Here is a 22,046-nt window from a genome sequence, read left to right on the forward strand (position 1 = left end):
GTCTGTCTCATTCCCTCCCATCCCATGTCTGTCTCATTCCCTCCCATCCCATGTCTGTCTCATTCCCACCTGTCTACCTGTCTGTCTCATTCCCTCACATCCCATGTCTGTCTCATTCCCTCACACCCCATGTCTGTCTCATTCCTTCCCACCTGTCTGTCTCATTCCCTCACACCCCATGTCTGTCTCATTCCTTCCCACCTGTCTGTCTCATTCCCTCCCATCCCATGTCTGTCTCATTCCCTCCCATCACATGTCTGTCTCATTCCCACCTGTCTACCTGTCTGTCTCATTCCCTCACATCCCATCTGTCTCATTCCCTCACATCCCATGTCTGTCTCATTCCTTCCCACCTGTCTGTCTCATTCCCTCACACCCCATGTCTGTCTCATTCCTTCCCACCTGTCTGTCTCATTCCCTCACACCCCATGTCTGTCTCATTCCTTCCCACCTGTCTGTCTCATTCCCTCACATCCCATGTCTGTCTCATTCCTTCCCACCTGTCTGTCTCATTCCCTCACACCCCATGTCTGTCTCATTCCTTCCCACCTGTCTGTCTCATTCCCTCACATCCCATGTCTGTCTCATTCCTTCCCACCTGTCTGTCTCATTCCCTCACACCCCATGTCTGTCTCATTCCTTCCCACCTGTCTGTCTCATTCCCTCACATCCCATGTCTGTCTCATTCCTTCCCACCTGTCTGTCTCATTCCCTCACATCCCATGTCTGTCTCCTTGCTACCTGTGCCCAGACACCCCCTCCCTCGGTCTGTCTCCCCTGCACACTAGTGATGGGTAGCTCCTGAATGAGCCGGCTCTTTATAGTGAACCATATGAGTCGGCTCCTGGCAAGGAGCCATATAAATTTTAAACGGCTCCTTGCCAGTTCCACAGACAGTCACTGATCCTATTTAGCCACAACCCCAAAGCGGAGACTGACAATGCATCCTCCTGCCCGTTGCGGCCACCTGCTGCATGCATGCAGTACTCACAGCCTAGCCTCCCCCATTGCCCTCAAGCCTGCCTGCCCATTCACATTAAAGTTCACAAAAACAAACTGTACTCTATGTGACAGACTGTTGGAATTAGTGTATGTGTCAATTCTTAAAGTTGCTATCACATCTTGAGACCATCAATTCCGCCCAGTGTGAACATGGCCTAAAATGTGTCACTGTAAGGCTACGTGCAAAGTCGTATTCTGTTGCTGATTTGCAGGTTGATTTTGTGTTTGTTACTTTTTACAGCAAATAATATAAAATCTGGTTATTCTGGAAATTATACTCTTTTATGTCATAAATGGCCATGTGTGAAGATTTTTGCTAAAATGATGGATTAAAACATTCCAGAATTTGGCTGTAAATTAAAATGCAAAGGTAAAAAATGAAGAGCCATTTTGGGAGCCAAAAGAACCGGTTCTTTTTGGTGAGCCGATCCAAAAGAGTCGGCTCACCCAAAAATCGCATTTTACCCATCACTACTGCACACCTCCTGCAATCACTCCCCTTCCTCCTGCCCCCTCCTCCCCGCCGCCTGTACCCCCTTCTCGTCCCCCCACCCCTCCTTCCTGTCTTTCCCCTCTCTTTGTCACCCACCTCCCCCCTCTTACAGTACCCTAACCCTGGCCACCAATCAGCGCCGTTCTCGGCCTCCCAGACCTGTCTCTCGCGCGGCACTCTGGGACACGTAGTTCCTTCCCTTTCCCCTGACAATCCACGGCTCGCTGCCTTAGAACTACAACTCCCGACGCACCCCGCGGCCGGCTTCCCTGAGCTTGGCCTGTGATTGGCTGCTGTGTGCAGAATGAATGAAATTGTACAGTATTGTGATATTAGAGGGGCTGCAGTGTTCCTGCTTAATACCCAGCAGCACCATGAACACAGCCCTGCACAATCCCCTCAAATCGTGAGTACATTGTGTGTGGCATGGCTGAAGCCCATGTCCTGCATGTGTGTGAGTGCAGGCATGCAGGCAGGCATGACTAATCTGTGTGTGTGCAGAGGCAGCTCTCATCATGTAGAATGTGTAGGGAATGTGCTGGCTGGGTCTAGATCTATATGTGCATCCTGCATGGAGCAGATCTGTGCTGGGGGTCATCCATGGGCATGTCACCCATATGCCCCCTATACACATGCATGGCACAGGCACCTGGCTGCCATTAGTCAGCAGTTCTCTGCCTGTCTGCGCCGGGTATACATTGGGGGGTCTCTCTGCAGAAAGGTCACATGGATTGCACAGCAGATCTGAGCCCCCTATGTGCAGAGTGGGCACCAGACTGTGCAGCAGCCTCTACCTGGTGACCATAGTGCACATCTGGGGGACTGAGCCCCATGTGACCGTCCGCTGGGCACCCCTTCACTGCTGGACTCCTTCATCCCTGTGACATGCCCCCACATCCCGCCTCACCTCGCCTCCTCACTAATGCAGGGATGATATAACTTGGGCTTATACCCCCTGCCCCCTGCGGAGCTGCCAAATCTTCACACCTACTATATGTTGCCTACATTTCATATAGAGCGATTACTTTTGCATCTTTCTGTACCATTAGTTTATTATTTGGATATACCGTATTTAAATTTTTTGTAATTTTTATTTACTTTTTTTTTTTTTTTGGGGGGGGGGGCAGTTGGTAAAAAGTCAGACGGCTAAAATTGTCTTGATTTTTGGCGATGTTGCTGCTGCGTTTATTATCTGATGTCTTTCGAGTTGTGCGCACTGATTTGCTGTGCTGCAATATTGGGATCCATGTATCTAACAGATAGCAGCGCCGTCTGTGACCTGTCTGCGACTGCAGGGGAGCGCAATCATTGGCTTTCTATATATGATATATGTGCTGGTGTGTGTATATATATATATATATATATATATATATATATATATATATATATATATATATTCGGTCATAGGATTGATTGATTTAGGGTTATTGGCTTCTGCTATATACTAATATGTCATTTTCTGACAGCTCTCTGTTGTTTTTTCATGTATGCAGCTGTTTATTACTGTTATAGACAGGGTTCTATTTATTTACCTTTAATTTACATAAATACCTTCTCAAATATTGATTTACTTAAATATATTTATATTTTGCTTTTTTTATTTATTTATATTTTTTCAGAAGAAAACATAAGGCGCTTGTTGTTGCCTCTAAATAATTGTCAAGATGCTTTTGACCGTTTTTTAAAATTTTATGCCCGTAGTCCTTGTTTAGGGCGATTTTATGTTTTTTTCTTTCTTACTTAAATGCTTGTAAAAAAAAAATGTAATTGGGTTTCATTAAAAATTTTGCAGCATTTGCCTTCAATAGTCTCTACGTTGCGATGTTCTAGAGCTGGCTACAGGATGAGATAATGGAGATTCCGTCAGCGGGCTCGTCCTGACGGTCAAATGGGAGCGTTTCTAGCGCTCTTATCTGTGTGTTTCTGAGCTCTTCTTCAGATTTTTTGACCTTAGACCACATCAAAGTGGAATATGTAGGGAGATAGAGCACGTGCAGAAATTAAATGGTGTAATATTTTTAATGAAGCTCAATTAAAGAAAAAAAAAAGATTTTTAGCCCCAAGTACATGCATTTAAGTAAAGACAAAAGTTGTTCCAAGAGTGATCACCAAATGTTTAACCTCTCCATTTTAAGGCCACGGTCACACTATCAGTATTTGGTCAGTATTTTACCTCAGTTATTTGTAAGCCAAAACCAGGAGAGGAACAATTAGAGGAAAAGTATAATAGAAACACGTCACCACTTCTGCATTTATCACTCACTCCTGGTTTTGGCTTACAGATACTGATGTAAAATACTGACTACGGTAAATACTGAACATGTGCATGCGGTCTTAGGTATGGACATTTAATTTATTATTTTTAATCCTGTCTGCTCAGTTACATGATGGAAATTACTGTCGCAGACTTTTGCAATTGTTCAGATGTGACTGATAATTGCTCTTACCACGTTAACACCTTCAGATGTCCTGGCGATTAACACATTAATGGCCAAGTGTTAGATATTCATATGCTAATTGAACTACATGGAGTCTCCTGTAATAATATACTGAGCAACTTGGTGCCTTAGGGGAAAAAAAATAGGCACAATTAGAACCCAAAGTAAAGTTGACTGGACTGCTTGCTGATGGTTTCCAAGGATATTGTATCTGAACTTCACACAGTGAAGGGTAAAGATGAGCATCTGTTAAAATTGTTCATCTTTGGTAGACCAAGTATTGTGCTAGTTCTACTCATAATTGTTGTCAGTATTTACTGACGATCCATTTTCTTACTACAATTAACCCACCCTACACAGCCACATATAGCCAGAACTCAAACTACAGTGTCCAATTCAGATAAGTGGCCACCTGCAGTCATTCTCACCTGCAGTCATTCTCACCTGCAGTCACCTCCCACATACAATGTCTTGCCCGCTCGTGCTGCTTACACCTAAAGAACATCTCTAAAATCCGCCCTTTACTCACCATGGAAACAAGGAAAACCCTCACTGTCGCCCCGATCCACTCCCGCCTGGACTACTGTAACTCTCTATTAATTGGCCTCCCCCTCAGTCGACTTTCCCCTCTCCAGTCTATCCTTAATGCAGCAGCCAGGGTCGTCTATCTAGCTAATCGGTATTCAGACGTATCAGCCCTTCGCCAGTCTTTACACTGGCTGCCCATTCATTACAGGATACAATTCAAAGTACTTGTTCTCGCCCACAAAGCTCTCCACAGTGCGGCACCCCCTTACCTCTCCTCCCTCATTTCAGTCTATCGGCCTAACCGACCACTGCACTCTGCAAACGACTTTCGACTAAGGCTACGTTCACATTAGCGTTGTGCGCCGCAGCGTCGGGCGCTGCAGCATCGCCGCATGCGTCATGCGCCCCTATATTTAACATGGGGACGCATGGACATGCGTTGTGCTGCGTTTTGTGACACATGCGTCTTTTTGGGCGCACGCGTCAGGGCGCAGAGGACGCAGCAAGTTGCATGTTTTTTGTGTCCAAAATCATGCAAAAAAAGGACGCATGCGTCACAAAACAATGCGTTTTGCATGCGTTGTGAGTTGCGTCGCCGATGCGTCGCCGACGCAACACACAACAACGCAAATGTGAACGTAGCCTAATCTCTGCACTAATCTGTACCTCCCACTCCCGACTCCAAGACTTCTCCCGTGCTGCGCCAATCCTCTGGAATGCTCTACCCCAAGAAATTAGAACCATCCACAGTTTGCACAGTTTTAGGCGCTTCCTCAAAACATATTTGTTCAGAGTGGCCTATCACGTTCCCTAATCAGTCATTTTATGTGTGTGTGTAGCCCATTCACTATCTCCACCTATCCCCCACCCCCTGAAGATGGCTGGACCATCATTGTACAAATATCATTGTAATTACACACCTGTACTTTGTATCTCCCCCACCTCATGGTAGATTGTAAGTTCTCACGAGCAGGGTCCTCTTATTTTGCTTTAATTATTGTATTATTAACGTTGCTACTTATGACTGTTGTGTTTGAAACTGTTAAACTGTCAACGCTGCGGAATATGTTGGTGCTATATAAATAAAGATTATTATTATTACTTGCAGTCATTCTCACTTGCGGTCATGCTCACTTGCGGTCATGCTCACTTGCGGTCATTCTCACTTGCTGTCACTCTCACTTGCGGTCACTCTCACTTGCGGTCATTCTCACTTGCCGTCACTCTCACTTGCGGTCACACCACTTGCGGTCACTCACTTGCGGTTACGATCACTTGCGGTCACGCTCATTTGCGGTCACGCTCACTTGCGGTCACGCTCACTTGCGGTCACTCTCACTTGCGGTCATGCTCACTTGCGGTCATGCTCACTTGCGGTCACGCTCACTTGCGGTCATTCTCACTTGCGGTCATTCTCACTTGCGGTCACTCTCACTTGCGGTCACACTCACTTGCGGTCACTCACTTGCGGTTACGATCACTTGCGGTCACGCTCACTTGCGGTCACGCTCATTTGCGGTCACGCTCACTTGCGGTCACTCTCACTTGCGGTCATGCTCACTTGCGGTCATTCTCACTTGCAGGCTCTAATTTATATTGAAGGGCAACAGCATGAGGTTTCCAATAGAACCAATTACAATGTTCCCAAGTTTCCACGAATTTATAGTTGCCGCGAATATGTGCGTATACACAAAACAGGAAAGATATTCCAAAGTCTTCAAATGTTAACTAAATTAATTAGCAGTATTGTGAATGTATGGAATATGTACTGTTATATGATCCAGATTCCCATCAGCTCTGTCCATGTGGCTGCAAGTAAATACTTTTTATTATACCTGCATAATATTGGTATTTGCATATATGATCTCTAATTATAGAAGATGTGTGCATTATTCTTAAGATCTGAGATACAGGATCTGATCTCCCCCACACTGTACAATACCAGATCTGATCTCCCCCACACTGTACAATATGGGATCTGATCTCCCCCACACTGTACAATACAGGATCTGATCCCCCCCACACTGTACAATACAGGATCTGATCTCCCCCACACTGTACAATACAGGATCTGATCTCCCCCACACTGTACAATACAGGATCTGATCTCCCCCACACTGTACAATACAGGATCCGATCTCCCCCACACTGTACAATACAGGATCTGATCTCCCCCACACTATACAATACAGGATCTGATCTCCCCCACACTGTACGATACAGGATCTGATCTCCCCCACACTGTACAATACAGGATCTGATCTTCCCCCATACTTAATAATACTAGATCTTCTCTCCCCCGTATGATGTGTTTTTTTCTCTATTTTGTGTATCTGATAAAATTCCCATTTTACAATGACAACCAGTGAGATTAATGGATCCACTTAATAGATCTAGAAGCATAACGCTTACGGAAATATAGCTGATATAGTTAATGCATATCTAATCACAGATTATACATTGTAGTGGGGTTTTTTTTTGTTGAGCTCCTCTTTTATTTTAAAATAATTTAATATAATTTTTGGTAGAATTACCTTTTGATTCCCATAACTTTCCAAGAGATATAGAGCATGAGCCACCCCCTATATCTCCAGCACACCATTCCCTAAAAGTATCGTAGGTGGCAAACTGTGGAGAGTGTTGCTCAGTACCTAACATACATGGTTCATCCTATGCACTGCATGGCCTTAATCTCTGCCGACGCTGCATAATCTGCCGCCAGCAGCCCCAGATTTTATAGTGGTAGATCTACTTACCCTTATACACTATGCAATACCAGATTTAACCCCTGATGTATTTGCAAGTATTACAAGAGCACAGAAATTGTGCTGTAAATTAACAGTGTCCCTTGATATTTAGGACTCCTGTATTCAGTCTTGATTTTTTTTTTTTGTACTATCCAAAATTTACTGTGGACTTGAAATTTTCTGTTGAGTTCCGCTTCTAGGATGCCCCCAAAACATTTGTTCCTTCCCTCCATGCACTTGTTATCTGCTTGCTGCTGGTAAAACAGTGTATGCTCCCATCAAGATTTCAGTGGATGCGGTGGGTCCATTTTTTTGCAGCACTTGACTGAAAGCGAATCAAAAAGCCCTGGACCTGGGGAGGGTAAGTAATGAACAGATTTTTTTTTTGTAAGAATCTGTTACGATGCTGGAAAACCCTTTAAAGGGTTACCTCTCACTACTACATTGGGGGGTGACATCACGTCTTCGGACGCCTGTCTAGAAATTTGTAGTTATCCTCAGTCTGTCCCATTCCAACCCAATTTGCAACCTATTCCCGAAAAAAAAAAAAAAATCACTTTTGTTAGCTCCTCGGATGATCTTCTTCTGTCCTTCCTGAAGGCTGACCTACAGTAGAGTTCTCTGGTGTCCGTATAGTCCCCCTTCTTTGCTGAACCGAAGGGTCGCGTTATCGGGGGCTTCTAGTGTTATATTTTTATACAACCCATTTTTTTTACGTTATATTATTATAATTGTTTTTTTAATTATTTGCTTTACATTGAGTGATATTACGTATACCCTATTAATGGTTTATGAAAAATGCAAAAACATTGGGGGATTATTTGTGAAACAGTTTTTTTTGTAATATCTATGGATTTACTGTATGTGTTTATTTTAAATTATTTTATGTATTTATATAGGCATTTTTGGGCCATTTCTTTTCTAGTTCATTATTTCCTTGCCATGTGGTGGGTCTTTCAAGGTTTATCCTTGCACTATGTTTAACAAAAAATCATTGCGCTATTCATTAAAAATGTGGTATAGCATTGACGCCTGCTTGCACTTGCTGTATGGTCTGAATTGCAGTCAGGTCTGCAGCAATAAAAATGTTGAGCAAAACAGAACAATCATAGATCGTGAATTCTGCTTTTTTTTAGTTTATTAGGAATTTTGAATTTTTAATGACCTTTCTCCATCATATTTTATTTGTTTTAACGGCCTTTGGCTTGGCTTCGAGCCATGGCAATAAAATGGATGAACTCTGTAGGAAGATCGATCTTGTCAAGCCTAGATAGATCCACCAGGGTCTTCTCCGCTACTATCTTGATATCATCAAGCTATAGGGTTCCTATGGCTTGTTCCTCCTATTCTTCCGACCATGATGTCCTTTCTCCAGTGATTGCTCTCTTCTTTTAATGAGTTCAAAGTTGGCAAGTCGTAGCTTGGTGGTCCTTGCTTCCAGTGACATCTCTGGCTTGATTTGTTCCAAAATTGTTTTGTTTGTTCTTCTTGCCATCCATGGTATTGATAACATCGTTCTCCATCCTTCTATATTATTTTAAAACACTCTTTTTCGGTGATTCTTTTGTATCTCCGTTCATACTGCACCCACACACACGAATGATACACCATTTGAAAGGTAAACTTGACCTTTTCAGCAAGAAAATAGCCAAACAAACCACACATCCACGATGTTATCACAAAATACAGTTTAAACATTAATTTTCATAAAACTGCAGTAAGGAAAAATGACCTGCACCACACTACCCCAAACCAAAATACCACAAAGCTGAGGCAAATCCTAACATTTGCCTTGGGGGCTTTCCAGCTTGCTGAACTCCTTGCCCAGCCGATTTCAGGCAGGTACATATAAATATTTGCTACATATGTGGAAGTAGAATAAAAGGAAAACTTTACCTGTTTAAGGGTAAAGGTACCTTCACACGAAGCGACGCTGCAGCGATAGCGACAACGATGTCGATCGCTGCAGCGTCGCTGTTTGGTCGCTGGAGAGCTGTCACACAGACCGCTCTCCAGCGATCAACTATGCCGAGGTCCCCTGGTAACCAGGGTAAACATCGGGTAACTAAGCGCAGGGCCGCGCTTAGTAACCCGATGTTTACCCTGGTTACCAGCGTAAAATCTAAAAAAAACAAACAGCACATACTTACATTCACGTCCCCCTGCGTCCACTTCCTGACTGACTGAGCGCCGTACAGTGAGAGCAGAGCGGTGACGTCACCGCTGTGCTGCTTTCACTTTCACTTTGCGGCGCTGAGTCAGAGGAGGAAGCAGACTGCAGGGGACGCAATGTGAGTATGTGCTGTTTGTTTTTTTTACATTTTACGCTAGTAACCAGGGTAAACATCGGGTAACTAAGCGCGGCCCTGCGCTTAGTAACCCGATGTTTACCCTGGTTACCAGTGTAAAATATCGCTGGTATCGTTGCTTTTGCTTTCAAACACAACGATACACAGCGATCGGACGACCAAATAAAGTTCTGGACTTTATTCAGCGACCAGCGACATCACAGCAGGATCCTGATCGCTGCTGCGTGTCAAACGAAACGATATCGCTAGCGAGGACGCTGCAACGTCACGGATTGCTAGCGATATCGTTATAATGTCGTTTCGTGTGAAGGTACCTTAAGTCTCCACGTTCAGGATTGCATCAGGATTTGGTCAGGATTTTCCATCAGTTTTTGTAAGCCAAAACCAGGAGTGGGTGATGAATACAGAAGTGGAGCATATGTTTCTATTATACTTTTCTTCTGATTGTTCCACTCCTGGTTTTGGCTTACAAAAACTGATGGAAAATCCTGACCAAATCCTGATGCAATCCTGAACGTGGAGACTTACCCTAAGACTTCAGCTTTAAAACTGAAGATATAAATGAATGCAGCCTAAAAGAGACCAGACAGGTTCTGAACCATCAGATTTTCCATTTTATTGGACAGTCACTGAAAAGTCTATCTTCCTTCTAAGGTTGCAGCTTATTGGTGACCTGGAGTCACCTCTGGTTCCAAGCAAAAAACTGCAGCATTGACATACCGTATATACTCGAGTATAAGCCGAGATTTTCAGCCCACTTTTTTGGGCTGAAATTGCCCCTCTCGGCTTATACTCGAGTCATACCGGGGGTCGGCAGGGGAGGGGGAGCGGGGGCTGTCTAAAAATACTCACCTAGTCCAGGCGCGGTCCCTGCTTCCCCGGCGCCGGCAGCAGCAGCTTCAGCTTCTTCCTGTACTCAGCGGTCACATGGTCCCGCTCATTACAGTAAATGAATATTCGGCTCCACCTCCCATAGGGGTGGAGCCGCCTATTCATTACTGTAATCAGCGGGACCATGTGACCGCTGAGTACAGGATGAAGCGCTGCGGCGTCGGGGAAGCAGGATCTACACAGCGGCAGGACCAGGTGAGTATACGGGGAGGGGAGCGCAGCGCTGCGCGATAGTCACCTGATCCTCGTTCCGGGCGCCGATCTGTCTCCAGCAGTGACGCTGAGGTCAGAGGGCGCGGTGACGTGGTCAGTGTGCGCCCGCTGCTGAACGTCAGTGCTGGAGACAGATCGGCGCCCGGAACGAGGAGAGGTGACTATTGAAAGTGCTGGGGGCCTGAGCGACGGAGAGGTGAGTATGTGATTTATTTTTTTTATCGCAGCAAATGGGGCAAGTGTCTGTATGGAGCATCTATGGGGCCATAACGTTCCTGCAGCACTATATGGGGCCATAACGTTCCTGCAGCACTATATGGGGCCATAACGTTCCTGCAGCACTATATGGGGGCCATAACGTTCCTGCAGCACTATATGGGGCCATAACATTCCTGCAGCACTATATGGGGCCATAACATTCCTGCAGCACTATATGGGGCCATAACGTTTCTGCAGCACTATATGGGGCCATAACGTTTCTGCAGCACTATATGGGGCCATAACATTCCTGCAGCACTATATGGGGCCATAACATTCCTGCAGCACTATATGGGGCCATAACATTCCTGCAGCACTATATGGGGCCATAACGTTTCTGCAGCACTATATAGGGGCATAATGTTTGTGCAGCACTATATGGGGCAAGTGTCTGTATGGGGCCATAGTTAACGTTTGTAGGGCACTACGGCATATGGGGCAAGTGTCTGTATGGAGCATCTTATAGGGCCATAACGTTTGTGCAGCACTATAAGGGGCAAATATCTTTATAGAGCATCTTATGGGGCCATAATCAGCATTTGTGCAGCATTATATTGGGCAAATGTGTCTATGGAGCATCTTATGGGGCCTTTATTAACCTTTATGCAGGATTATATGGGGCATATTTTAATATGGAACATCTTATGGGGCCATAATGAACAGTATGGAGCATTATATGGGGCTCCTGATTCAATATGAAAATTCAAAAACACTTAACCTACTGATGTCTCAATTAATTTTACTTTTATTGGTATCTATTATTACTTTTGACATTTACCGGTAGCTGCTGCATTTTCCCCCCTAGGCTTATACTCGAGTCAATAAGTTTTCCCAGTTTTTTGTGGCAAAATTAGGGGGGTCGGCTTATACTCGGGTCGGCTTATACTCGAGTATATACGGTAACTCAGACTGTACATTGTTTCCCGATGGGAGAGATTGGTGGAAACAAGCTTGCAAAAATTGAAAAAAAAAATCCAACCGTAGGGGAAAAAAAAGGTAAAATAATCTGCAGATATTACTTTTTTTTTTTAAGGGATATTCCCAATTATTATACAACTAGATGGTGGCCTGATTCTAACGCATCGGGTATTCTAGAATATGTATGTAGTTTATTTATGAAGATTTAAGAATAATGCAATGAATACACAGGATTTTCCAGGTAAAGTATATACATTATCAGTGAAGCGTTGTTTAAATCCCGCGCCAATATCACTGACTGGTTGCGGCCTGCCGTGCGCGACCAATCAACGCAGCGGGGTTTAAATCTCGAGCTAATATCGCTGATTGGACGCGGCCGGCTGGCCGCGACCAATCAGCGAAGTGTGGTTCAAATCCCGTGCCAATTTGCGGCTGTACTACACCTGTCGCTGATTGGTCGCGGCCTGTCGCTGTATGACAGCTTGTTTTCTACAGGATGACTTATAGTTTTCAAAGACACCATTTATTTTACCGTATGATAAACTTAAAAAAGGGGAAACATTTTATTCTCTCCCTTAGACACTGCCTCCATGTTGTTCTCTCCCTCACAGACTGTCCTGCATGTTATTCTCTCCCTCACAGACTGTCCTCCATGTTATTCTCTCCCTCACACACTGTGCTCCATGTTATTCTCTCCCTTAGACACTGCCTCCATGTTGTTCTCTCCCTCACAGACTGTCCTCCATGTTATTCTCTCCCTCACAGACTGTCCTCCATGTTATTCTCGCCCTCACAGACTGTCCTCCATGTTATTCTCTCCCTCAAAGACTGTCCTCCATGTTATTCTCTCCCTCACAGACTGTCCTCCATGTTATTCTCTCCCTCATAGACTGTCCTCCATGTTATTCTCTGAAACACACACTGTCCTCCATGTTATTCTCTCCCTCACAGACTGTCCTCCATGTTATTCTCTCCCTCACAGACTGTCCTCCATGTTATTCTCTGAAATACACATTGTCCTCCATGTTATTCTTTCCCTCACAGACTGTCCTTCATGTTATTCTCGTTCTAGTATATGTACAGTATGTAGTGTATTTATGAACGCTGATTGGTCGCCCCCGGCCTCGACCAATCAGCGATGCGGGATTTCGGTTACAGACAAACAGACCCTTAGACAATTATATATATAGATGGTGTAAATACGCTCAGTTATGGGGTCAATTTTCCTTCATCATTTTTACTGTCAAAGTGGCACTGCTGTACAGGGAGCAGCTCCGTTCACATACATAGGGCTGTGTTGCACTTCCCTACACTGATACCTATACAGATAGATGGCAGTGCTGCTGTGGAGGGGAAAAAATTGCTGCTGCCCCTGTTCTTTTGCAAGGTCCTGACAATCAGACCCCTTCTGATCAGTAAGTAAAATACCATTATGTTTAATGTTGGGGGATCTCCTTTAGGCTGGAGTCACACACAACGTATAAAAAATCGATCCGTTTTACACGGATGACAATCGCAGAAATGTTCCCTGAACAGTGATCCGTATGTCATCCGTGTGCAGTGCGAGGATGCGACTTTCTAGCATGTAAGCATCCGTATGACTGTCAGGACTCTGAACATTTTTTACCTTTTGTGCATTACTGCCCTTTTCCAACATGGCGTCTTTGGTCTCATGTGCACTTGTCTTCCTGCTATAAAACTCCACCCCAGCCTTCAGTCTGTGCTAGATTATTCTGCTTTGCATCCAGCTCCTGATTACTCCCTGGCCTTGCATCTGCACCTGCTCCTGTGAACCTGTGGGGTTATCCTGCCACTCTGCTCTGAGTTCCTGCTGCATACACCAGTGTTCAGTAATACTCCTTTATCTGCTGCTCGTGTTACTTCCATCTGCATTTGTTGGACATGTAAGCTGTTTCTGCTCTGCAAAACCTGAGACTATTAACCAGGCCTCCCTGGTTGAGCTAAGATATGATTTGAACTGCCTAATAGCATATCTATCTGTGTCTGGACTAAGTCAAGGATCTATTCGTGTCAAGTTTCCTCAAGTATAACTGTGCTTCATAAACTTTCTGTTTGTTTGCATCTACCTCTGAATTTTCCTATTGACTGCTAAGCTGCGTTTATTATTTGCACCAAGTGTTGTGGACTTGAGTTTCTCTCTGCACCTGCTTGAATCACCGTGTGATAATATAAACTTTACCACTTATAAAACAGTGTCCTGTTGTCTTGTTCCACGCAAAGAGTCTCCTGAATTATCCCCTATAATTATTACAATGACATCCATATGGCGAGATTTTCTCGCTGGCTTGCAAAATGGACATAGAATGGACTCATGGGCTCAAATATTTGTGAAAACATATATACAGTGTATATATATATATATATATATATATATATATATATATATATATATATATATATATATATATATATATATATATATATATATGTCAGTGAGACACATACCTCTCTGTGTTCATCATCTCATTAACTACATTTACATTTGACCAGCCTGATTTTCCTGAATTTGCCTGCGCCCCCGACTCGTCATATGGAACTTCAAAAATATTGGCATACATTTCTGAAAAATTTTAAGTTAAAATTTTTTATCAATATTAATCAGTTTACTTGTGATTTTGGGAAAACCACTTAATGTCCTATCCATAAGGCCCCCTTCACACGTCCGTGTTTCCAGTACCTGTGGCGTCCGTTTTCACACATTCCAGAGATGCGTATACACGCATTGTAATCTATGGAGCCGTTCACCTTTGCTAACGCACCAGGGCAATAGGGATTAGCAATCAGGGTAATGAAGTTTGGGGTTGATGTCAGCTTTGAATTGTCCAAAAACACAGCTGACATCAAGCCCTGGTGTTTGTAATGGAGCGGGGTCTATCATACACCCCCATTACTAACCCAGTAATTAAAAAAAGACACCCAAAAAATACTTTAATTAAATAAACACTCCCCAATAATATCCCTGGTTTACTACTTTATTAAAGAAAAAAATCCCACACCGGCGTACCGAATGGAAACCTGAAAAGAAAATACAAACAAAGCATGAAGAAATAAAACAGACACTTTCCTTCGGTCGCCACTTTATTAAAAAAAAAAAAGTCCCACACAGGTCCGATATAGCCCACTGAATCCAACGTAGTACAAGTGAATCCAGCGAAGTTCATCAAATCCTCCATACAAAGCCTATAGACTCTAATTATGACGCTCCGTAGTCTTTGCAAACAGTCACTGCCGGATCACACTGGGCGAGACTGGGTGGCTTTGACCAGCTGTGACGTAATGAATGTTACCCCTCATCAGAGTCGCCGGGTCATGCAGAGGAATGTGTGACCCGGCAGTGACTGTTTGCAGTCTATAGGCTTTGTATGGAGGATTTGATGGACTTCGCTGGATTTGGTGGACTACTTCGGACCTGCGTGGGTACTTTTATTTTTTTTAAAGAAAGTGGTGAACAAGGGAAAGTTTTTGTTTTATTTCTCTGTGTTATGTGTATTATTTCTCTTCAGGTTTCCATTAGTTGGACTACATTGCTTTTTGTGGACCTGCCTGGTATTTTTTTTTTTAAATAAAGTTGTGAATCAGGGAAAGTGCTAGAGAGCATTTATTTAAAAATGTATATATTTTTTTGTGTTTTTTTTTTTTATTATTATTACTGGGTTAGTAATGGGAGTGTCTAATAGACACCTCTACATTACTAGCACCAAGACATGATGTCACCTATGTTTTTGGACAGTTCACAGCTGACATCAACCCAAAATACCATTACCCCAATTGCAACCGAATCAGGGCAATCGAAAAGAGCGAAGGTGAAGTGCCAGAATTGGAGCATCTCATGTGATGCTCCACTTCTGGTGTGGCTGCGGGCTTGTATATTTAGGCTGGGAAGGGCCCAATAACCAGGTAACTTTCCAGCCTGATAATATCAGCTCATAGCTATCTGTTTTACCTTTGCTGGGTGCCAAAAATGAGGGAGGGACCCTACTTCATTATTTTTTATTTTGTAGGTTAACACATGTACAGTAAGCTACACACTCAAGGCACTAATTTTATATCTCATAGATGTCTATTTATCGATCATCTATTTACACCATACATATATATTTTGCACATCTTCAACTCCTAAAAATCTAATTTCTATTCTGCATCCTATTTCAGTACGTGTCACACAGATGAGACACGGATGGGACACACGTAAGACTATCAGAAAACCATATGGGTAGTAAAAATGGACTGTCTCACATATATTTTTCAGCGGAAGTATGAAGGGGGACTAATATAGGGAATGACTTTCTGATCACTTGGATTCCAACTATTAGGACCACGAGGCTCCGAAATGCTGCGAATCTGGCTCTATTGAGAATTTTGATGAATGGAATGAAGGTGGCTTTCCTCTGCTGGGACAAAGAGTGGAGTTGTGGTTGAAACGCGTTGACTCCTCTCTGGTCTCTATGCATTCTTACCATTACGTATTAGATACCACAGCCCTATTGTCTGGCTATTTTTAGCATTTTTTGTAATAAAGAATTTTGAAAAATGTTTTGGAAGCTGGAACTATTTTTCTTCTTCTCATTGGCTTTCCTTTACACTTCCATAGAAAAATAAATACAACGAAGGCCGAATATGTGCGCTTCTGCTCCAGTCAAGACAGGGCTCTGCAACACTCCGTGTCCAGGGTCCTGTTCTCGGAGTCATTTTGGGATCCAGCAGATTCCCCCTACAATTTGCGATTCTAGGAAAACCCTTTTGATACACCTAACGTCTTGTATTAACGTTCTTTATTTTCCCATTTTGGCATCTTTCCGTTTTATTAATTCCTATGACTAGATAACAGTGTCTGGTGTTATTTCACATATCCCTCGTTTTTGTTATCCTTTATTATGGCTTCTGCTTGAACGTTTTCTTCTATTACATATAACCCTGATCATCCCTTCCTACCCCTATTCTATTAATCCTTGCAATCCATCGAAGTCTCTACCTGCCGCACTATTATTCTTCGCTCCCCTCCCTATAATTTATAAGCTCTTCTCTCTGCGACCTCTCCTTGTAATTTCTCTTATTGTCTTACAATATTCCTTAGAGGTGCACTTCTCACCAGGCCCTTTATTATACACCTGTCCCCACATTTATCTCTCCTGCAAATAATTGTATTTTTGGTTAGGTGTCAATCTGCGGCTTCTCTTCCCCGATGCCGGGGCCTTTGAAATGTTAATGCACTTGTACTGCTGAATATATACATATATATTGGGATTTGATGCAGCAGGGTGTGCAAGTATTAATGTGTCAGCGCCCTGCCCCCCCGTACACCCACACAACGATATGCCAGAGTCTTCTGTCTGTTCTGCAGGTTGGCTGTCTGGGGGAATATGTGGGTGGGGGAGCAGAAAGAAAGGGGAATAAGTACGTGTGCAAAGAAAATGGAAGAGTAGACGAGGCTTCCAGCACATAAATACTTCATGGGGTATGGAAATTAACGAGTTATTTAGATATATTCTTTTTCATTCTTATTAGTAATACAGAGACTGCGGAGACCAGACCCCAAATCCTGCATTTTTAAGTCATAATATTATATCCATATTTTTTGGCACCAATTTATGACAAAAACAAAACAATAAAAACCTCTCATATTATAAAACCCTGAGTCGATATACAGTTCAAACCAGAAGTTTACATCCACTATATAAAAAGACACATCTGCATGTTTTTCTCAATATCTGACATGAAATCAGAATAAACCTTTCCTGTTTTAGGTCAGTTAGGATTACCATAATTATTAATATTTGCCAACTACCACAATAATGAGATAGATAGGGAGAGAGAAAGAGAATGTTTAAGGCATTTTTATTGCTTACTGCAAAGTCAAAGGTTTACATACACTAAGATTACTATGGCTTTAAACAATTCTGGACTGCCAATATGATGATGTCATGTGTTTGGAAGCTTCTGAGTTTTTTTTGGCAACATCTGAGTTAATTAGAGACACACTTGTGGATGTATTTTAATGCACACCTGAAACACACTGCTTCTTTGTGAAGCATCATGGGAAAGTCTCAAGAAATCAGCCAAGATATCAGGGACAGAATTATGAGCTTGCACAAGTCTTGCTCATTCTTGGGTACAATTTCAAGATACCTGAAGGTGCCTCATTCATCTATACAAACAATTATATACAAGTACAGCCATCATACCGCTCAGGAAGGAGACTGGTTCTGTGTCCCAGAGATGAACATGCTTAGGTCCAACATGTGCATATCCACCCAAGCACAAAAGCAAAAGACCTTGTGAAGATGATGGCAACAGCTGGTAAGATTGTGTCAATATCCACAGTGAAACGAGTACTGTATCAACATGGGCTGAAATGCCACTTTGCCAGGAAGAAGCCATTACTCCAAAAGAAATTAAAAAAAGCCAGAATAATGCTTGAAAATGCACACAGGGACAAAGACATTAATATTTGGAGACATGTCCTGTGGTCGGATGAAACTAAAATTGAACCTTTTGGGCATAATGACCTTCGTTACATTTGGAGGAAAAAGGGAGAAGCTTGGAAGCCTAAGAAAAACCATCCCGACTGTGAAACCTGAGGGTGGCAGCATTATGTTGTGGGGTTGTTTTGCTGTAGGAGGGACTGGGGCACTTCACAAAATAGATGGTATCATGAGAAAAGAAGATTATGTGGCCATACTGATGCAACATCTCAAGATATCAGCCACAAAGTTAAAGCTTGGGCGGAAATGGGTCTTCCAAATTGACAATGACCATAACACACTGCCAAAATGGTAACAAAGTCAATGTTTTGTGTGGCCATCACTAAGCCCTGATCTCAATCCTATTGAAAATTTATGGGCAAAGCTGAAAAAGCCGGTGCGAACAAGGCGCCCTACAAACCTGGATCAGTTACACCAGTTTTGTCAGAAGGAATCGGCCCAAATTCCAACCAACTATTGCTTGTTGAAGGATATCCCAAACGTTTGACCCAAGTCATTCAGTTTAAGGGCAATGGTACCAAATACTAATGAAATGTTTGTAAACTTTTGACTTTGCAGTAAGTAATAAAATAATAATTATGGTAATTGTTATTGACCTAAAACGGGAAAGGTGTATTCTGATTTCATGTCAGATATTGAGAAACACGTGCATATGTGTCTTTTTATATAGTGTATGTAAACTTCTAGTTTCAACTGTAAGTCATCTAATTTCTTAATTTGTACAAGTTTTTATTGCTAATTTTGCTCAACAGCCCATTTTAGATTTTATTCAGATTAACGCCCGCCATAGACATTAGATAAAATTTATCCTATGTGGTCGACTTCAATGATGACTAACAATCATCGGCTGAATTGAAAGATTGTTCGCTTCTATTGATTACCAACCAATAAATGTTATTGTTGGTAATGTTGCATTTTTGGGGGCTGATGATGAGCACTGGCTGCATCAAATCCAACATGGCCGATGTAGTCTCAGATGTTTTTTTCCTCTGACAAACAACGTTTCGTCCAATGATCGGTCATCAGGCTTTTTTTTTTCTTATGTGTATGGGTTTTTTAAACAAGCACTCCCATTAAAGTTTTTATCCTCTTAATATATTGCAGTCATCATATTATATAGCACTGTGTACTTACAATTGCTAATCTTTGTCTTCTACCCAGTTAATTCTTCTCTTTTCCATTAGGTCTATGACATCACGGGATTAAAAACTGACTAGCTGAATCCTTCTAAGTTCTACTCACAAAATTAGAATATCATCAAAAAGTTAATTTAGTTCAGTTCTTCAATACAAAAAGTGAAACGCATATATTATATAGAGTCATTACAAACATAGTGATCTATTTCAAGTGTTTATTTCTTTTAATGTTGATGATTATGGCTTACAGACAATGAAAACCCAAAAGTCATTATCTTAGTAAATTAGAATACTTTATAACACCAGCTTAAAAAATGATTTTAAAATCCGAAATGTTGGCCTACTGAAATGTTTCTCTATGGGGTTAAGGTCAGGCGAGTTTGCTGCCAAGCAAGCACAGTGATACTGTTGTTTGTAAACCAGGTATTGGTACTTTTAGTAGTGTGGACAGGTGCGAAGCCCTACTGGAGAATGAAATTTCCATCTCCAAAAAGCTTGTTGGCAAAGGGCAGCATGAAGTGCTCTAAAATTTCCTTGTAGACGGCTGTGCTGACTTTGGTCTTGATAAAACACAGTGGACCTACACCAGCAGATGACATGGCTCCCCAAACCATCATTGATTGTGGAAACTTCACACTAGACCTCAAGACTCTGGGACTTTGATTTCCAAGGTCTAGTGTGAAGTTCAGAAAAGAGCGACCAGACTGGTGACTGGTCTGCAAACACTGTCCTATGAGGAACAATTAAAGGATTTTGGAATGTTTAACTTGCAAAAGAGAAGACTGAGAGGAGACTTGATAGCTGTCTAGAAATATCTCAATGGTTGTTGCACTGTAGAGGGATCAGCTTTATTCTCATTTGTGCAAGGAAAGATTTGAAGCAATGGGATGAAACTGAATGGGAGGACACATTAGATATTAGAAAAAACTTTTTGACAGTGAGGGTGATGAACGAGTGGAACAGGCTGCCACGAGAGGTGGTGAGTTCTCCTTTAATGGAAGTCTACAGATAGAGGGGGGATAGACATCTGTCTGAGATGGGTTAGTGAATCCTGCATTGAGCAGGGGGTTGGATCAGATGACCCAGGAGGTCCCTTCCAATTGTACCATTCTATGGCTCTATGATGTGGAGCAGCTGAATCGCCGGCAGGAGCGGTCAGTGATAGCTCTGAGCCCACACCTAATAAAATAGGCAGGTAGTTAGCAACTAACTGCCTGTTATTTTTGTCTCATAGTAAAAAAATAATATTATCCTGGATAACACATTTAACTTAAATTCTTCCTATTTTTCTGTACATCATATGGCAAAATGAATGGGGCCATTCAAAACTACATCTAGTCCTGCAAAAAAAAAAAACCGTCATGTTGAAGGAGATGTAAAAGGAATGGTTTAACAGGCAGTGTCCACAGACAATTCTCCTTATTCTTTCAGTGTGTGTTTCGTCTTTTGCTTCTAGTTTTGAAGTTTGCTAATATCCTTGACATTACCAGAGGTAGTAAGAAGCAGTACCTGCAGCTCATTCAGGCTGCACAGTTAATCCAGTTTCTACAGGATGGCACACACCTACAGTCATGATCAAAAGTGTTGGCACCCTTGAAATTGTTCCACAAAATAAAGTATTTCTCCCAGAAAATTATTGAAACTACACATGTTTTGTTATACATAGAGAGATCTTGCTATTCATTTGCCAACATATTCAAGAGGTTTACAACCCATGGCGCCATAGCTAATCTCCTTGGATGTGGACGACAGGGAAAAACTGATGAAAGGTTGCAATGCAGGATAGTTTGGATGGTGGATAAGCAGCTCTCCCTGCCAGTGTAGGGTGCATCAGTGTCAGCACGAACTATCCATCGACATTTGGATGAAACGCTATGTCAGGAAACCCAGTAGGACCCCACTGATGACACAGAGACATAAAAAAGCTAGACTACAGTTTGCCTAAATGTACGTGAGTAAGCCAAAATCCTTCTGGTGAAAGCATCTTGTGGATAGATAAGACCAAGAAAGAGCTTTTTGGTAATGCACATCATTGTCAGAAAGCTGGGTTTGTGTTCTAGGTCGCAGGTCTTCCAGCAGGACAGTGGCCCCAAACACCCAGAGAAGGATGGATACAACACGCTTCAAAGTTCTGAAGTGGCCAGTAATGAGTCCCGATCTAAATCCCATTGAACACCTGTGGAGAGATCTTAAAATTGGTGTTTGGAGAAGGCACCCTTCAAATATGAGAGACCTGGAGAAGTTTGCAACAGAAGAGTGGTCCAAAATTCCAGTTTAGAGGTGTAAGAAGCTTGTTGATGGTTATAGGAAGGGATTCATTGCAATTATTTATTCCAAAGTGTGTGCAACCAAATATTGTCCTTCCTGTTTTTGGATTTGTAGGTGAAATTATGTCCAATTTGGCTTTTTTGTGTTGCTCCAATACACACAAAGGAAATAATCATGTACCGTATTTTCCGGCGTATAAGACGACTTTTTAACCCCCGAAAATCTTCTTAAAAGTCGGGGGTCGTCTTATACGCCGGGAATCGTCGTGTACGCCGGTGTATATGGTGGGTGGGGAGTGGGAGTGATCCTGATGACGAGGGGGCGTCTCACAGGAAAGTGAGT

The 22,046-nt window shown here is 42.6% G+C and overlaps 1 protein-coding gene across 4 annotated transcripts in view; it reads left to right on the forward strand.

Moving 5' to 3' along the window:
• DPF1 (double PHD fingers 1) overlaps window positions 1-22,046 on the forward strand; it is a 110,997-nt gene that overhangs the window by 20,262 nt on the left and 68,689 nt on the right. For 3 of the 4 annotated variants that reach the window (XM_077285539.1, XM_077285538.1, XM_077285540.1), the window contains exon 1: window positions 1,756-1,901. The exons of the other annotated variant lie outside the window; for it this stretch is intronic. In XM_077285539.1, coding sequence (XP_077141654.1) covers window positions 1,804-1,901 — 98 coding nt within the window. In that variant the 5' untranslated portion in view covers window positions 1,756-1,803. Of the gene's footprint in view, window positions 1-1,755; window positions 1,902-22,046 lie in introns of those variants that run through there. 4 annotated transcript variants of the gene reach the window in all.

The sequence above is a fragment of the Ranitomeya variabilis genome, chromosome 2 (assembly GCF_051348905.1).
Source record: "Ranitomeya variabilis isolate aRanVar5 chromosome 2, aRanVar5.hap1, whole genome shotgun sequence".
Lineage (NCBI taxonomy): Eukaryota > Metazoa > Chordata > Amphibia > Anura > Dendrobatidae > Ranitomeya > Ranitomeya variabilis.